We start from the raw sequence: 17,474 nt of genomic DNA, 5'->3' as shown, positions 1-17,474 counted from the left end.
ACTGCCTATGTTTAGACCTGGGAGAGGGAGATAAGAAAGAAAAATACCACCAAAACAAAGTGTAAACTAATAGCTGATCTATGGACAACCTTCTCAACACCTAGATTTGGCTGTCCTGAAAAGCTCCCAGATTCTTAGCAATTTGTGGTTTATTTATTTATTTATTTTTCTTTTTTTTCTTTTTTTATTTTTATATGCCGCCCTTCTCCGGAGACTCAGGGCAGCTTACAATGCATTAAGCAATAGCCTTCATACTTTTGTATATTTTATACAAAGTCAGCTTATTGCCCCCACAAACCGGGTCCTCATTTTACCCACCTTAGAAAGGATGGAAGGCTGAGTCGACCTTGAGCCTGGTGAGAATTGAACTCTCAGTAATTGCAGGAGCTGAATGTTAAATGCTGCCTTAGTAGGAGGCATTAGCCTCCTACGCCACTCAGGATCCTGGTTTACAGGTAGCCTCCGACTTACGACCAGAACTGGGCTCAAAATTTCCACTGCTAAGCGAAACAGTCGTTAAGTTAGTTTTGCCCCATTTTACAATCTTTCTTCCCACAGTTTTTAAGTGAATCACTGCAGTTGTTATGTTAGTAACAACTAATGGCTTCCCTATTGACTTTGCTTGTCAGAAGGTTGCAAAGGAGATCACATGACTCCAGGACACTGCGACCGTCATAAATACGAGTCCGTTGCCAAGTGTCCGTATTTTGAACACAAGACTATGGGGATGCTGCAATGGTTGTAAGCGTGAAAGCTGTTGTAACTTCAAATGGTCGCTAAAGGAACTGTTGTAAGTCAAGGAGTACCTGTACTACTTTTTCATTGCCAGGGGTGTGCTGGCTTTTTGCCTCCTGCATTAAGCTAGCCAAGCTGGAAATAATGTTTCTCGATTTGCATGAATTTCAAGCAACATCTCCAATCCCATAAGTTCCTGTAAGAGCATAATTACTTTCCTAATTTCAACTATGGCCTACTTCTTAGTCACACATGACATATCTAAAATGCTGTGCAGACCGACAAACCCTTATTTCAACATCTAGATAAAAAGAAGCTATGTTAGGCAATTATATATAGGGACAAAGTGATAAATAATAAATATACTGATTATTAACAAAGAAATACTGGAGTAGGATTCACATATTAACACTGAAGATTCTTAAATATAAAGATAAAACCAGAAGCTTTTCTTTTAGCCCTAATGGACAAAAAAAAAAAAAAAACTTGAAAAATGTTGAACTTTGAACATATAGACTGACATCAGGAAGAATGCTTTTATGCACAAAAAGATGCTTTAATTAAAATTTAAAAAATTTATTTTTTATTTAAAAATTTAATTAAAAGATGCTTTAAATTCCACAATAGATGATTGGCTGCAAAAGCTGATGGAATGAGTTGAGATGGGTAAATTAAGGGCTTTAATTAAAGAAAAGAATACAACTAATTTTGTTTCTACTTGGAAATTGCTTCTTGAGGTGGGAAAAAAATGAAACTTTGACTTTGGGTTTTGCTGATTAAATAGGTTTATTGTTCTAGAAATGGCTAATATATATTACTTTATAAAAGTAAAAAAGTTGAGACTGTAATGTTATTTTATCTATTGCTCTAAAAAGAATCCAAACTCAATGCTTTTCTTTCTCCGCTTTTACCCTATACTTTTTCCTTTTCTCTTTTTCATCCCCTATTATCTTCATTTTTCTGTTTTATATTTCGATCAAATTTTGAGGAAGAATATATAATAATCTGTGTTTCTCTTAATTTCTTTAAATTGCTCTCATCATCTCAACAACTTATAACAATGCATTCTGCCTCTTTTATTCCTACAACAATCGTATGAGATAAATTAATCCAAAACCAAGAAAAATGATTTTGCTAAGTAATTAAATCCAAGTTTGGCTAATCCTACTAAAAACGGGGTGAGCTCCCATTACTTCTGCCAAGCTAGCAATTCGAAAGCACGTAAAAAATGCAAGTAGAAAAACAGGGACCACCTTTGGTGGGAAGGTAATAGCGCTCCATGCACCTTTGGCGTTTAGTCATGCCGGCCACATGACCACGGAGACATCTTCGGACAGCACTGGCTCTTCAGCTTTGAAACAGAGATGAGCATCACCCCCTAGAATCAGGAACAACTAGCACATATGTGCGAGGGGAAACTTTTACCTTTTATATTTGGAAAGATGAGCTACCTACTTTGATGGAAAGCCCTAGTAATAGTATCCTTATTCAGATCATAAGGCACATGTCTACATCAGACCAGAATTAATTGTGGTGTGCAGTGTGAATGTTAAGTGCTATAACTGCAAAATTGGAAACTTTTGGATCCAACTGATAGGGAGTTCATTATCAGATTCAGCCAACATTTCTTCCTATAAAAATTTTTTTAACCATCTTTTTACATCTAGGGAATACAGATCCAATTTATCTATACATACAAGAATCTGTTTGATGTCTATACAGCAGAAGAAAAATTCTTCTAGATCACCAGATTTGGTTAATTGGGACTAGGTAAATGTCAGATATTGTTAAAAAATCATGCAGACCAGTGGTGGGTTGCTCCCGGTTCTGTCCGGTTCTTGCAAACCGGTAGTAACAGTGGCGGGAAGCTCCGCCCACCCAGGCAGACCTCATCATAGACTATCTGCGCATGTGCAAGTAAGTAGAACCCACCCCTGATGCAGACCCCAAGCCCCTGTTGGCAATTGTGGCCAAGAGAGCTATTAAATATTTTGCAGATTAAATAGAGATGACATCTTTTGTAGTTTGATAGAACTGAAGGTGGACAATATATAGCACCAAGGTCCCTGTTTACCGAACATTTAGCAGTACAGGATAAATTAGTGTTTCTTAACTTTGGCCATTGGAAAAAGATGTGTGGACTTCAACTCCCAGAATTCCTGGGAGCTAGGTGGCTGAGGAATTCTGGGAGTTGAAGTCCACACATCGTCCAGTAGCCAAGGTTGACAAACACCACTCTAAAGCATTTCTCAGATCTTTATTTCTCTGAGCTACAAAAAAAATACTATGTTAACCAACATTCAGGACAATTCCTTCAGATTATTATTATGATGATACCGTGATCTATAATTTAAAACTGTAATAAGCAACTTACCACTTGAACTATAGGATAATAGTTTCTGTTCTCTTCGGATTCCCTTCTGAATTCGCAGTGTGGCCCACTATTTGGAAAAAGGGGGAAATCAGAGAAGACCAGTTTTTAAAGAAGTCTACATGCACCCCTGCATTTTTTCCCCCTTTCATTTACTCTTTGAACACTTCTATTTTTTTAAAAAACTGATTTAGACAGTTTTTGGGGCCAATTATCTGCCCTGAAGATTGCAGCCATTTTCATTTTTAAAATATTTCTATTTTAAAATATGGGTAGCCCCTCCAATTGCAACCACAATTGAGCCCAAAATTTCCACTACTAAGCAAAACAGTTGTTAAGTGAATTGTGCACCATTTTACAACCTTTCTTGCCACAGTTGTTAAGTGAATCACTTCAGGTGTTAAATTAGTAACATGATTGTTAAGGCTAGAAAAAACAGGAGTCTATTTCATATCAGGGAATCCCAAACTTTTTGCTTGGGGCACATCTGGAACGTGACAATCTGTTCTGGGAGCTCTGGCAAATCAGATACTACAGTCTTCACTCATTCAGAAAGCAGCTGCTGTAGGGAAATTTAACTTGTTACAATTGTACCTGAATGCTATCAGCCACCTGAGCTATTCTTGTTTCTGGCCAGACAGTCCAACAAAGCATTGGACTGCAGCCACTCATGAAGCTGATGGACTTCAAAAGCATTCCAGGATGCTAGAGGCTGTTTTGCAGCATGCCATCTCCCTACTTTTTAAATAGAAACATGTTAATGGAAAAAATATCAGGTAAGGCAAATATTGCCTAGGAAAGTGTCTACAGTACCAGCTAGGCAACCTTAGTACCATCCAGACAACCTCAGCACAGGTAGCATGACAGCATTGCCAAGAATTATGTCTTCTTGCTTTAAAAAAGCACAATGTAAGGAATTTAGAATAGAATAGAATAGAATAGAATAGAATAGAATAGAATAGAATAGAATAGAATAGAATAGAATAGAATAGAATAACAGAGTTGGAAGGGACCTCAGAGGTCTTCTAGTCCAACCCCCTGCCCAGGCAGGAAACCCTACACCACTTCAGACAAATGGTTATCCAACATCTTCTTAAAAATTTCCAGTGTTGGAGCATTTACAACTTCTGCAAGCAAGTTAGTCTCTGATGACACTAGACTCTCATATACATTTAATAAATAAATATCAGCCTGTCGATGTTAACAGTACAGGTAGTTTTGAATTACAACCATTCGAAGTTAACAGTGGCACTGACAAAGTGACTTATGACTGTTTTTCACACTTAGAACAGTTACATCTTCGCGATCATGTGATCAAAAATTTAGATGTCTGCCAACTGGCATGTATTTATAACTATTGCAGTATCCCGGGGTCACATTTTGAGACCTTGTCAGCCAACTTCTGATAAGTAAAGTCAATGGAGAAGCCAGATTCACTCAACAACCCGGTTGTTATTAAATTAACAACCGCAGGGATTCACATAACAACTGTAGCAAGAAAGGTCATAAAATGGAGCAAAACTCACTTAACAACTGTCTCACTTAGCAACATTAATTTTGGGGTCAACTGTGATCATAAATTGAGGACTACCTGTACCAAGAGCTGCAACTCTTAAGCTCCATTGAGTTTAATTAAACACACAGCCCAGCTCACAGCAGCTTATTGAGTGAATTATGACTAAGCAATAAATTGAACCAGATTATTAAACATTTGGCAGGAGAGGCACTGTGCAATTAATACAACTCCTTGTATCAGGGGTGGGCAACTCCTTGTATGGGTGGCTCAGGAATTCTGGGAGTTGAAGTCCACAGGTTGTAAAGTTGCCAGAGTTACCCACCCTGGCCCTGTATTATTCTTCCGAGTTATTATCAGTGTCATGTCTCCAGCATAGAGTTTGTGTAGCTATATACTGTTGTTGTTCTCTGGCATATGTTGAGTTGAGCCCCATATAGTGACCAGGGACAATCTTTCATTGTTTAGAATAGGGGTCTCCAACCTTGGCAACTTTAAGACTTGTCCACAAGTCTTAAAGTTGCCAAGGTTGGAGACCCCTAGTTTAGAACATTGGCTTTGGTAGCATTTTTGAAGCCAGACTCCATTTTGTAACATTCTGAGCTAACAGAAACATCTAGAACAAGGGCGTCAAACTCAAGGCCCGGGGGCTGGATCCAGCCTGCGGGGTGATTAGATCTGGCCCGCAGGGCCGCTCTAGAAACAACTAAGGACCGGCCAGCGGTACCTCTGCCAGCAAAAACAGAGCTGGGGAGGGCCGCGGACGGCCCTCCTGAGCTCAATTTTCACTGGCAGATGGCTGCAGGAAGTCATCGCAGCCAAAAACAGAGTTCGGGAGCCCATTTTCGCTCGCAGAGCGCTCAGGCTACACCACAGGCACCCCTGACACAAGTGACATCGAGCTGGCCATACCCACCCTGGCCGCGCCCAACAGCCCACCCCGGCCTCCTGATGCGGCCCTCAAGGAAATCGAGTTTGACACCCCTGATCTAGAAGAATCCAGCTTAGTCTGTGACACATGTTCTTCTGAAGACAAAATCTATATCCCATACATGGCATCGCTGTTTCACCTCATCCTGTTCTTTAATAAAGTATCAAGATCTACATTTACAGTCTGGCTTTTTGCAGGATATAGGAGGGTTTAGCTGCATGTCGAGCTACACACAGGATAGCATGTAATGAGGGCAGAACAATCAGGTCCATTCTCTTAATTCTTTTTAGCCCAAGTCAAGCCGCACAACAATATCTGCACTGATTAGTTGTCAGTGGATCAACTGGTGAATTATTCATATACCATTTGCTGTCTCGTTAAACAAGACTTGGGGAGCCAGGGAAGGAATCCAGAAGGTCCATTCATTGAATGATAATCTCGCCACTGATTCTCATTTTAAAGCTCTTTCTTTAAAAAAAATAAATGTCATGAGTTTGAAAAATGTCACTTTTTCAGGGCTCTCGAAACTCCGAATGGTCACCAAATGAATGGTTATAAATCAAAGATGACCTGAATAGATAGAAAAACAAACACACCCAAATAACTCCATCTGTCTTACCTAAGGCTTGGAAAACCAATCATATCTTCAAAGGCTTTAGATAGATTAGAACAGCAACACAATGAGAGTAACCAAGATTTAATCATGAATTCAAGCCCATACATATCTCGGTTAAGCCTGGCTACTAGGTATCTGTTCATGCACTGCAATAATGCCAGAAAACATGGCTGGATTTGCATACCTCATCAACTATAGCTTTAACCATAGTTAAACCAAATGCCGCACTACAGCTAATATGACTTAGTGTCATGTACTGTACTGAAAACCAGGGTGGATAAAAATCAATGATTTTTTTTAAAAAATCAAAAAAATCGGATTTTTTTTATTTAAATTGGATTTTTTTTATTTTTAGCAAATTTATTTTAATAAAAAACTTTTGAGGTAAAAATCTATCATAAGATAGTTTTCTATTTAAAATACATAAATAATTTAGTTTATTCAGCATGAAATGGAGCTTAGTTATGTAGCATGAGGCTGTATATTCTGCAACACTGGGACTATCGGTGAGTCAACAGTGGGTCAAAGGAGTAGCAGAGATGACAGTTGCTCTTTAAAAATTATGATTTAAATCGAGTTGGTTTAAATCAAGCCTTTTTACTAGTGATTTAAATCATGATTTAAATTGTGATTTAAATCAACTTGATTTAAATCAAATCCACCCTGCTGAAAACTACAAATCCAAGAATTTCCACATAGCAAAGTAGGGGTAAAAGTTGAAACCCAACATAACCAAAGTCGCATAGGAAAAAACTCTATGCTATGGTGGTTCACACTACACACAAAGCCACAATCAAAAGCAACTCCTTTTTTGGCTTAAAGGAATGTCTTATTCCAGACTTTCTGCCAGATCAGGGGGTCAGCAACCTGCGGCTTCAGAGCCACATGTGGCTCTTTGGGCCCTCTGCTGTGGCTCCCTGTCAGGTGATCCTACCACTAGCTGGCCCTGCCCCTCGCCCTCCTCTCCCCATCACTCCTCTCCTGGCCTGAGAAGGTAAGGGCGATAGTGGGGGATGGAGAAGCAGCCAGGGGAGAGACAGAGAGATACAGAGAGAGGGGGAGAGAGTGGAGGGAGAGAGGAAGGGAGGGGGAGAGAGAGATATATCAAGATGATTTTATGGTTCCTGGTGTTTTTTAACAACTGGTTCTCTGCCCTAATGACCGGCTGGGTAGGCATGGCTAGGGGCGGTCTCATGTGACTGGTGGAAGTGAGTGACATCGAGTTGGCCACGCCCACCCAGGTTTTGTGGCTCCCGGTGTTTTCTTTTCTGTGGGAAACGGGTCCAAATGGCTCTTTGAGTATTTAAGGTTGCAGACCCCTGTTGCTAGATCCACGTTTCTCAACCTGGCTCTGAAATTCTGGGACGTAATGTCTGTAATTTCTAAAGTTGCAAAGTTTGAGAAACATTGTCCTAGAATATTATTCCAACCAACAGCCTTCTGAAACAGAAATGGAATAAAAAAAAAAATCTCCTTTTTGTAATTATAAAATTAAAGCATCTACAATCCGACAAAGAAATTAATATACAAGGAGTTATTGAATGCACAGGGAAATTTAAAATCTAAACAGGAATTGAATTCTCTAGGACTACAAGTGGACTGGTGGACCTACTTACAGATTCAATCTAAATTTAAGAAAGATAGAGATGGGAAAGGCATACATGTGGATCTACAAAAATTAGACAAAATTTTGATGGGACAAGAAAAAGGCATGATTGCAAAAAGTTATAAATTATTAATAAGATTGGAGATAGGTGAGGAGATAATCAAAGATTCAATGATCGCTTGGGGGAAAAATTTCGGTTACTCGATTCACTTAGACAAATGGCAAGGGATTTGGTGTGAGAATATAATGTCAGTAGTATCCACGGCATATAAAGAGAATATCTATAAGATGATATACAGGTGGCACCTTTCCCCCGATAGATTGGCTAAAATGTTCACTGGACAATCGGCGGAATGTTGGAAATGTGGGCAGGAAAGAGGCAGCTATTATCATCAATGGTGGACATGCCCGGAAGCAGTTAAGATCTGGGGAAAAATAAAAAAATGGCTTAATGAGATTGCAAACCAAAAAATTGATTGGGCACCAGAGATGTGCTTGCTCGGCTCCAGACCGGATAATATAAAAAAAGACTTATGGTACCTAGGCCTACACATCATCACAGCGGCGAGATTGATATACGCACAATTTTGGAAAAATAAAAATATCCCATCGGAGGAAGCAATTATAAAAAAGATTTTGGACTGTGCGGAAGCAGATAAATTGACTAAAAAATTAAAAGATAAAGATCTAACTCAAACATGTTTATCCTGGGAAAAATTATATATTTGGTTAGCGAAGAGAAAGATACAACCCAACTGAAAAGAGGAAAAGTATTTATTGAGAAACCTATATTATACTAACAAAGTGAGGTCGGATAGACCTAATTGATGTATAAAGAGATATAAGTCATTCTATCTCCCTCGGAATATAACGTACTTGCAGATATGTTTGTTATTTGTTATGTTGTCTTGTATGTTATTTATATGGTGTGTTGTTATTTTTTTGTGTGTGTTTTTCAATGGAAAATGTAAATAAAGATTATTTTTAAAAATAAAATAAAATAAAATTAAAGCATCAACTTAAGAACAAAGCAAAGCACAAGAACATGTATTACATAGAAAGCCAGAATTGTTCAAGAAATTAAAGAATCCAAAGTCAACATGAAATCCTTACCTTTGTTAGGCCCATATAAGATTACAAAATAATATGCCTGCCATCTCCAGTTTTTTAACAGGTATATTTAACAAGTCAAATGAAAAGGGGCAAGAAGGGGGAACAAGAAGACTACAGGTAGTTCTCAACTTACACCCACAATTGAGCTGAACATTTCTGTTGCTAAGTGAGACAGTTGTTAAGTGAGGTTTGCCCCACTGTACAACCTTTCTTGCCACAGTTGTTAAGTGAATTACTGCAGTTATTTAGTAACAGCTTTGTATAGAACATCGCCACTTAGGGGGGGCCGAAAGCCCTAATAAGCAGGTATGTACATAAAAAGTATGCAGGCTATTGCTATAATGCATTGTAGGCCGCCCTGAGTCTACAGAGAAGGGCGGCATATAAATTGGATAAATAAATAAATAAATAAATAAATAAATAAATAAATAAATAAATAAATAATCACGGTTCTTAAGCGAATCCGGCTTCCCATTGACTTTGCTTGTGAGGAGGTCACAATTGTGATCACATGACCCCAGGACACTGTAACCGTCATAGATATGAGTCAGTTGGTAAGCATCTGAATTTTGTTCACGTGACCATGGGGATGCTGTGTGAAAAACGGTCATAAGTCACTTGTTTCAGTGCCACTGTAACTTCAAACGGACATTAAGTGAACTGTTGTAAGTCAAGGACTACCTGTCATTCCCATATCATGGAGTCTTGTTTAGCAACTGCCTCCTTTAGCAACTGTTTGCCAAACAGTTTGCTAAATTTTTATAATAATAAAAACTCAATCAAATGAGGTTTATTCTTAGCTAGGTCACACTGACCGGTCATACTGTACATTTCTGTAATTTAAAATCTGGGGTTTTTTGCTGCAATTTTGTTGCTTATTTAAATCTAGTAATTATTTAAAAAAAAATATATGGATGCAGGTCTCTGCACTTACTTTGATTACAGCCATTCGTTTAGCAATCATTTGAAGGTAACAGAGCAGCATGGGGGGAAAATGATTTTTGGCCAATTTTTGCACTTACAATTGTTGCAGCGTCCCCACTGTCATGTGATCAAAAGTTGGTGCTTGGCAAACGACACATATTTACAATGACTGCAGCATCCCTGGATCACCATTACGACATTCCCAGTCAGCTTCCAACAAGCCAAGTCAATGGGGGCACCTGGATACCACCTGATTCACTTTAAAAACTGTGGCATCTAACAACTGACTCATTTAACAACTGACTCACTTAGCAATGGCAATTCTGGTCCAAATTGTGCTCATAAGTGAAGGGCTACCTGTATTGTAGCATGTTTTTTTCTTTCTAAAACTGATTGTCAATTAAATTGCTACTGAAAAGCTACTACTGGAGGCATTTCAAAATAGGAAATGACTGTGGTTCATCATTCCATTCATTTGCATGTATTTGCTAAACTGGGGCGTTGTTATTTTATAGCAAACAGGGAACAACCCAGGTGAGCTGTATTTACATTTCGAAAATCACTTTATGCCTAAACAGGAAAACAAGTTTAATGAACCACAAGAACAACATACATTAGAAAGTTGAGACCTGACTTTCATTATGGAAAACTTTAGAAACCCTGGAAAAAAACGAGAGGATTAAAAAAAAAAAAAATCAGCCCTGCCAATAAAGCAGCAAAAATGTGAGATGCGCTTTTTGAAGAAGAATTTAAAGAAGAAACGGTAATAAAACACTGAACAATTTGTAGACTGATGGAAAATGAGAAACAAATTCCAATTGATGTAAAAAAACATTGGAAATTAAAGGAATTGTGGAGATGACAATCGAAGTGGAAATGCAAATGATAATCATCCAAGGGATGGAAAATGGCCTGGATAAAACTGATTTATCATTGGATTTAGAAAAGGTTTCTAAAGCCTTAAAAGAAATATTTGACGTGGTATAAACTACAGGTTGCCCTCGACTTACGACCACAATTGATCCCAAAATTTGTTATTAAGCAAGACAGTGAATTTTGCCCCATTTTACTATCTTTTTTGCAACAGTTGTTAAGTGAATCACTGCAGTTAAGTTAGTAACACAGCTATTAAATGAATCTAGATTCCCCTTTGACTTTGCTTGTCAGAAGATGGCAAAAAGTGATCCATGACCCCGGGACAGTGCAATGGTCATAAATATGAACCAGTTGCCAAGCATCCAAATTTTGACAATATGGCCATGGGGATGCTGCAATGATTGTAAATATGAAAAACGGTCATAAGTCACTTTTCTCAGTGTTGCTGTAACTTCAAGCGGTCACCAAACGAATGGTTGTAAGTCGAGGACTTCTTGTAAATCTAAATGGAGATTCAATTCTACAACAGCACCTGGATGATTTAACTATCAAAACTATCAGAAGGAAAAAGAGGAATATAAAATTGACTTTGAAATAAGTTTAATATAAGAAATACTTCTACAAAATTCTGGAAACCTTCCACAAACTTTTTGTTGATACTCGTATAGAAACAATAATTTGTGAAATGGGTGCTGTATTTATGAGAGGAAGTACATTATGCTTATACAGTAATTTTGTAGGGTGTGTGGGTATTTAATTTGCCTGCACCTGTTGCAAAGATAATTTGTGAGTCTCTTCTTTAAACATTTTTTCTAACTTTTATTTTTTGCGCTTTATATATTTTTTTCCTTTCTACTTTCTTTTCTCTTTCTGATTTCAGTTTACATGATCTTTTTATATTATTAAGCTCTCTGAAAAAAGAGATTCCAAAAACAAAGAAATTGCTACTACACAGACATGAGCTTACAGTTTCTAGGCATGAATTTTGTTTGACTCATATTATAAAGGATGCAAAATTTTGGGTGTCAACCACAGGAAGGAGAGAAGGCTAACTGGGAAGCTTACACCACAAGCATTCTTCAGCTAGTAGAGCATGAGAAAGCAGGACAATTTTCTAGTGTTACGAAACGAGACTAAAAGTAATAGCGTACACAGTTCCTTGACCCATTTCACTGGAAGTCGAATTAGTGGCAGGGGACAAAAAGGAAGATATAAGACAGAGTTTCTTAAAATTCCCCAAGCCCAACTCAGAAAAACCAGCATGTGTTAAAAAAAAAAAAAAGATATCAAAATCCCATCAAATAATTTGAGAAATAATCCCATTTCATGGCCCAGTATACGAATAGGATGGCTGTTAAAAAGATATTTTAAATTTAATAGCTGGAACAGTGGGGGTTGTACAGTGCGCCAGAACACACCATTGTAGCTGATTGGTTGGAGAGTGCTGGCTCCTGCTATCTGCACTGTGATTGGTTGCTGGAGGTGTGGAGGGGGAGGTTCCCTTTTTTCCCGCCTTTTTCTTCTGTGTGCCCTGTGTGCCATTTCACTTGATGATTTACCTCATGGTGTAATGATGTACCTATCTTGTTTACTGCAAATGTAGATCTAAATATATTCATTTACATAAAAACTGCAAGTTTGTGTCAGCCGTTCTGAATTCATTTGGATACCTGCTGTGCAATACTATATACCCTGACAATGGCAATTGGCCACACCTGCCATCTGCATTGGATGGATGGGGCCACAATACTGACAGGGGAAGTCCTAACTGACCAGAAGACTTGGATGGATTAGGAGCAGCAGGAGAGACAACTGACATGTGCCCCATGGCTGACACCTGACCAGCCACATGGTCCAACGACCATCTCAAGTGGTCCCCTTGATGAAGGATGCGCAGTTGTGTTCATTTCACATATGCCTATATTGTACCACCATAATAGAAATTTTTAAAAATAAAATACAGGTAGTCCTCAATTTACAACCATTCATTTAGTGACTGAAGTTACAACGGCACTGAAAAATGTGTCTTATGACCAGCTTTCATACTCATGACTGTTGCAGCATCCCTGTGGTCATGTGATCAAAATTCGGGCGCTTGGCAACTGGCATGTATTTATGACAGTTTCATTATCCCGAAGTCATGTGATCACTATTGGTAACCTTCCCAGCTGTCTTCCAACAAGCCAAATCAATGGGGGTGGGAGGTGGGGAGGGAAGCCAGATTCACTTAACAACTGCAAAATTCAGTTAAGAACTACAGTGATTCGCTTTTGCCAATTGTGGCAAAAATGAGGCACAATTCACTTCTGCTTAGCAACAGAAATTCTGGCTCCATCGTGGTCATAAATTGAGGACTACCTGTATTCTAAAACTGAACCAATTTTAATTTTTAACGCAGTCAATATCAATCACTATAAACTCTCAAATAAAAGCTCTTTGGGAATCCTCCATAATCCTCAAAATTGGAAAGGGTTCCCTAGAGGGAAAAAAAAGTTTAAGGAACACTGCAGCAAGAGAAGTAGCTATTTTCATTAAATATATAAACACAAAAGAGGTATTCCCTGCGAAGGAAATTCAATTTTCTCCAGATATTCTACCTTTCTATTTGGAGAATAGGTCACCCTGGGAGTTATTCTATTCCATCAAAACAAGACATCTGGAAATTAAACAATGGAACAATTCCGTTTTCCAACAGATTTTATTTATTTTGAGAAGACTTTGTATTTTATAAAGGTTGAGGCTGTAGCCAGCCTTGAATTTCAAAGAGAAGGCTGTGAATCAAAAACGATATCAGATTTAATAGGAAAGCAAATGTGTGTTATCTTTCCAATTTTAATCAGAGGTTTTTCTCATTTGTAAGACCGCAGGAAAAGGACTAAGTATATTGTTATTCCCAGATGAAATAGATTCTTGCATCAGTATCTGAATATATTACATAACAGCAACCCAAGTATCTGTATGAAAGTCAAAGGTAATATATTTTGCAAGGCAAGAATGAAACAAAGGTCAAAATATATTGGCTAAATTTAATCCCCTTTCCTTTCAGACCTGTACAGTACCTGGACCTTACAGAAGATCCCAGGTACTGTACAGCATTTATTAGTCAGAATTGGTACTACCAAATTCCTGGGGTTTTTTTATTTATTTTTTTTTACTAGGAACAAGGTGAACTCTTTATCATACCTGGATTTTGAAACAGAAGCCCTTCAAGCACTCTAAAAATATTCAAGAAAATCAACCAAGAAAAAACTGCTTATCCAATATACAAATCACCATTCATAAGTCACCCATTGAAAGGAAGTGTTCCCATCAATGCAGATGGCATGGTCTCTCTTGAATAAAACATAGTTGACACCATCACCCAAAACTTTCTTAGGATGAGAAGAAATCTGAATTTCATTACAAATAAATTCAGAAGTAGATGATGTGGTCTCTTGCGAATAAAACATAGTAGACACCATCAGTGCAGACTTTCTGACTGTGAGAAGACATTCATTACAAATAAATTTAGAAGTAAATATAATCAGTCTAGTTATTATAAAGTATATGGATTCTAAACTAAGACTCTAAACTTGATGCCAAAATGTCAAACCATGAAATCAACTGGTATGTCCCACAGAAACCTTCCACCATGGGGGGTGGGAGCAGGTGGAGGGGGGAATGGCTGAAGGGTCAGATCATGTTGCTGGTTTTTGTAGGCGTGCCCAATTGACATCGGGATAGCTTCCACAATATATTGTATAGTGGCCAAGATAACCCTGGTATGATGTATAACTATTTTTTCTACATTGCATTGCATTTTTTCTACAAAAGCATTCTACAGTGCTTTTCAAACAAGGTTTCTGTCATTCTTGTCGATTCTTTACTGCATTTTGATGAACTCTTGTAAACTATGAATTGCCCCATTAACTGCAGCAGGGGAAAATTATATCTATTTTTCTGCATTAATCTCAGAGTTGCCCTCATGCCCTAGGCATTTCCGGAGTGGAGTATCGAAACATACTGTAGTAGGGGCTGCCCTTGAAGCGTGTCTGGAAGCTTTAACTCTCGTGCAAAGTGAAACAGGGGTTGTGTGTGTTCCTAGCAACAAAATGCTACTTGACACTTCTGTTCTGCAAGCTGTATTGGTTCTGAGTTTGCTTCTGGGTTCAATTCAAGATGCTGGTTTTCATTTTTAGAGTCCCAAATGGCATGGGGTCAGGTTATTTGAAGGACCATCTCTCTCCTTGGTTACATCTACCTATCCATCAGGTCTAGCAAGGAACAGCATGTTATGGGTCCAATCTGCTAAAGACTCTATCTGAAGGGATGCAGGAAATTGACTTTTTCTGCACTAGACTTGCCCTGTAGAACACCAATGCCCCTCAACTCAACTGAGGTGAGATTAGCCTGATCCTATTACTTCCAGAAATCAATCAATCAATAATCAATTTATCCCTCTCTCCCCCTCCCTCCTCTCTCTCTCTCTATACATGCATACATACATATATATTCAGCAGGTGAGAATCCCATGGTAATAAGGAGCCCACAAAGTGGTTGTATTGGGAGATTTTGGTGCATTCTCATGATGAGATTTATATTTTATATTGTTTTAATGGTTACTTAAGATTTGTTTTGTTTGCTTTATTGTACGCCACCCATAGTCCCATCAGCCAGGTAGGCAACGATATAAATTTAATAAACAAACTATACTATAGTGAAGGTCACCTGCATCCTTCTAACCAATGCACATTTCCAATTGGATACTTGTCCTTTAAATAGAAATTTTATTTTTGATCCCAAGAGAGGCTCTGCCACAGCAGATAGGTTGCCAATCTTTACAGGAGGCAGACAACTTCACCAAGGTTATTCATGCAGCACTGATCTACAATGCCAATTTCAAATGTGTGGGATAAGATACTACTGTGCTTGTTTGCACCTGTGTGGTGCAGTGGATTCACCATGCATTTCCCAGCAGGGTTTTTCTTAAAGCAGTGGATTGCCATACTTAACTTTTCAAAGAGGAAAAACAACAACAACAATTCTGCACCTGGTTTTTAACTCCTGGACAACCGCCCAAAGCAAAGCAGCAAATATTTCAGCAGGTCATAAATTAAAAAAAAAAAAATAAATAGCCTAGGTCCCTTAAAATGCACTAAACCAGCTAGCCCAGATGAAATGCGTCTGAGATGTGCAAGGCAGCCTTGCCCTGGCACAACCCAAGCTCTTTGGCAGGCCGTCTTGTTTTAAAAGCGCCCATTCCACCCCAGCTTCTTCCATTCTTCCACCTGGCCAAACCGCTTCCCCGGGAAAGCTTTGGCCTAATAAATATAATCCCTGGAGAGCGGATTGCGTACTGAAGGGTGGATTTTTTTAACAGTCCTTTTAAGTCCTCTGGGGAGTAATGCAAAGACTGCGGTTCGTCCCAAGCTGGCTTGCAAGTCAAAACAACCTCGCTCCCGCAATTCCTCTCCCTTACGCGGAGGGCTCCATTCTCGGAATCTCAACCCGGACGCGATCCCCTCCCCTGGCCAGGCCCAGGACCCACTTAAAGTGAGTGGGGGAAGGTGGTGGGGGGGGGGGGGTCGTGGATCTCGCCTCCCTCCGCCGCTTAAGAGATCGCTGAATCATGCGGGAAAGGTCCGCTTATGGCGAGCTTTGCAAGTGCCGCTAAAGCGTACCTTTGGCCAACCTTTCCTTCCACGCTCCCGGACGACACTCCCCATCATCCCCTGCCGATTGGGCGTCGTCGCCCGGCTTATCATGAAATCGAGGCGCGGGGTGGGGAGGGAAAGAGAGATAAGCTGCGCCTTGCGCCGACCTTCTCGCGCACCCCTCCGGGGAAGCCCTCCGACTCACCTCGAGGATCTTGACCAGCACCTGGAGGTAGAGCTCCGAGATGCCCAGCGACAAGCCGAAGACGGACGGCAGCACGATGAGCAGGAACGCCAGGGCGAACCAGAAGCTCAGGAGCTGCAAGAAGGCGCCCAGCACCGCCTCCATGCTGGGGACGAGGGCCTGCGAGGCGCCACCAGCAAGCCAAGCGCCGGCGTCCCCGGCTCTCTCGTTCGCTCGCCGGCCTGCACAGGGACACCCCCCTCCAGGCGCGCTGGTTCAGTGGCAGCGCCTCTTCCGAGCTGCCTCCTTTTTCCTGGCCTCCCGCAGCTCCACCCACTTAACTCCTTCGGCAACGCCGGGCCGCCTCGGGCGCTGCCTGCAGCCGGGGACTGCGCAGGGTGGCTCTGGCGGGGAGCCACGACTGGCGCGATAGGACTCAAGGGCGACCCGGAGACGGACAGGCAGGCAGGCAGGCAGGCAGCTGGCTCCCCAACGGAACTCGGCCTCTCTCTCCTCTCCTGCATCTGCCGGCGAAGCCGCGCGTAAAGGGTTGCCTCCAGCGCGCATCGCGGGTGCGCCGCCGGCGCCGCCTTTTCCATTGTTCGCTCACGGCTGCATTGTGCGCTCGGCTCGACGGGAACGAACGCGGGGAGAAACGGATCAGCCCGCATAGATGGACGTGGGGAGGGAGGAGTCCTGGGCGGCGGAGCTATTCTGGAACTGTGCGTCTTGGTTACTCCAGCCGAGTTCCATGTTTGCAGGACTGAACCTGGAATTCGCACAGGTTCTGGGCTATAAAAATCACATTTTATAGGATGGGAGTAGAAGATGGGAGCAAGGTGGAGGAAGAAACTTGATTCCCATCTAGTCCTCATCCAGCTGTTTACAGGGGGTCCCTCGTGGTGTCTCCGAGCTTGTTTTGGTGCACACATTTCATTACCCAAACTAGGTAACATCATCAGTTTGGGTCAT

At 40.4% G+C, this 17,474-nt stretch overlaps 1 protein-coding gene across 1 annotated transcript in view; it reads right to left on the bottom strand.

Annotated features, from left to right (window-relative positions):
* Positions 1-17,200, bottom strand: part of GPAT3 (glycerol-3-phosphate acyltransferase 3) — a 40,266-nt gene extending 23,066 nt beyond the window's left edge. Inside the window, exons 1-2 of the mRNA XM_060686983.2 lie at positions 16,524-17,200; positions 3,110-3,176 (exon numbers count right to left, since the gene is read on the bottom strand). Of these exons, the coding sequence (XP_060542966.1) occupies positions 3,110-3,176; positions 16,524-16,667 (211 nt within the window). The 5' untranslated portion in view covers positions 16,668-17,200. The remainder of the gene's footprint in view (positions 1-3,109; positions 3,177-16,523) is intronic.
* Positions 17,201-17,474: the final 274 nt, after the last annotated feature.

Source organism: Pantherophis guttatus, chromosome 8 (assembly GCF_059756535.1).
Source record: "Pantherophis guttatus breed Tessera chromosome 8, ASM5975653v1, whole genome shotgun sequence".
Classification (NCBI taxonomy): Eukaryota; Metazoa; Chordata; class Lepidosauria; order Squamata; family Colubridae; genus Pantherophis; species Pantherophis guttatus.
Note: the sequence above shows the minus strand (reverse complement) of the source record. Positions and strands in the feature narration are given on the sequence as shown.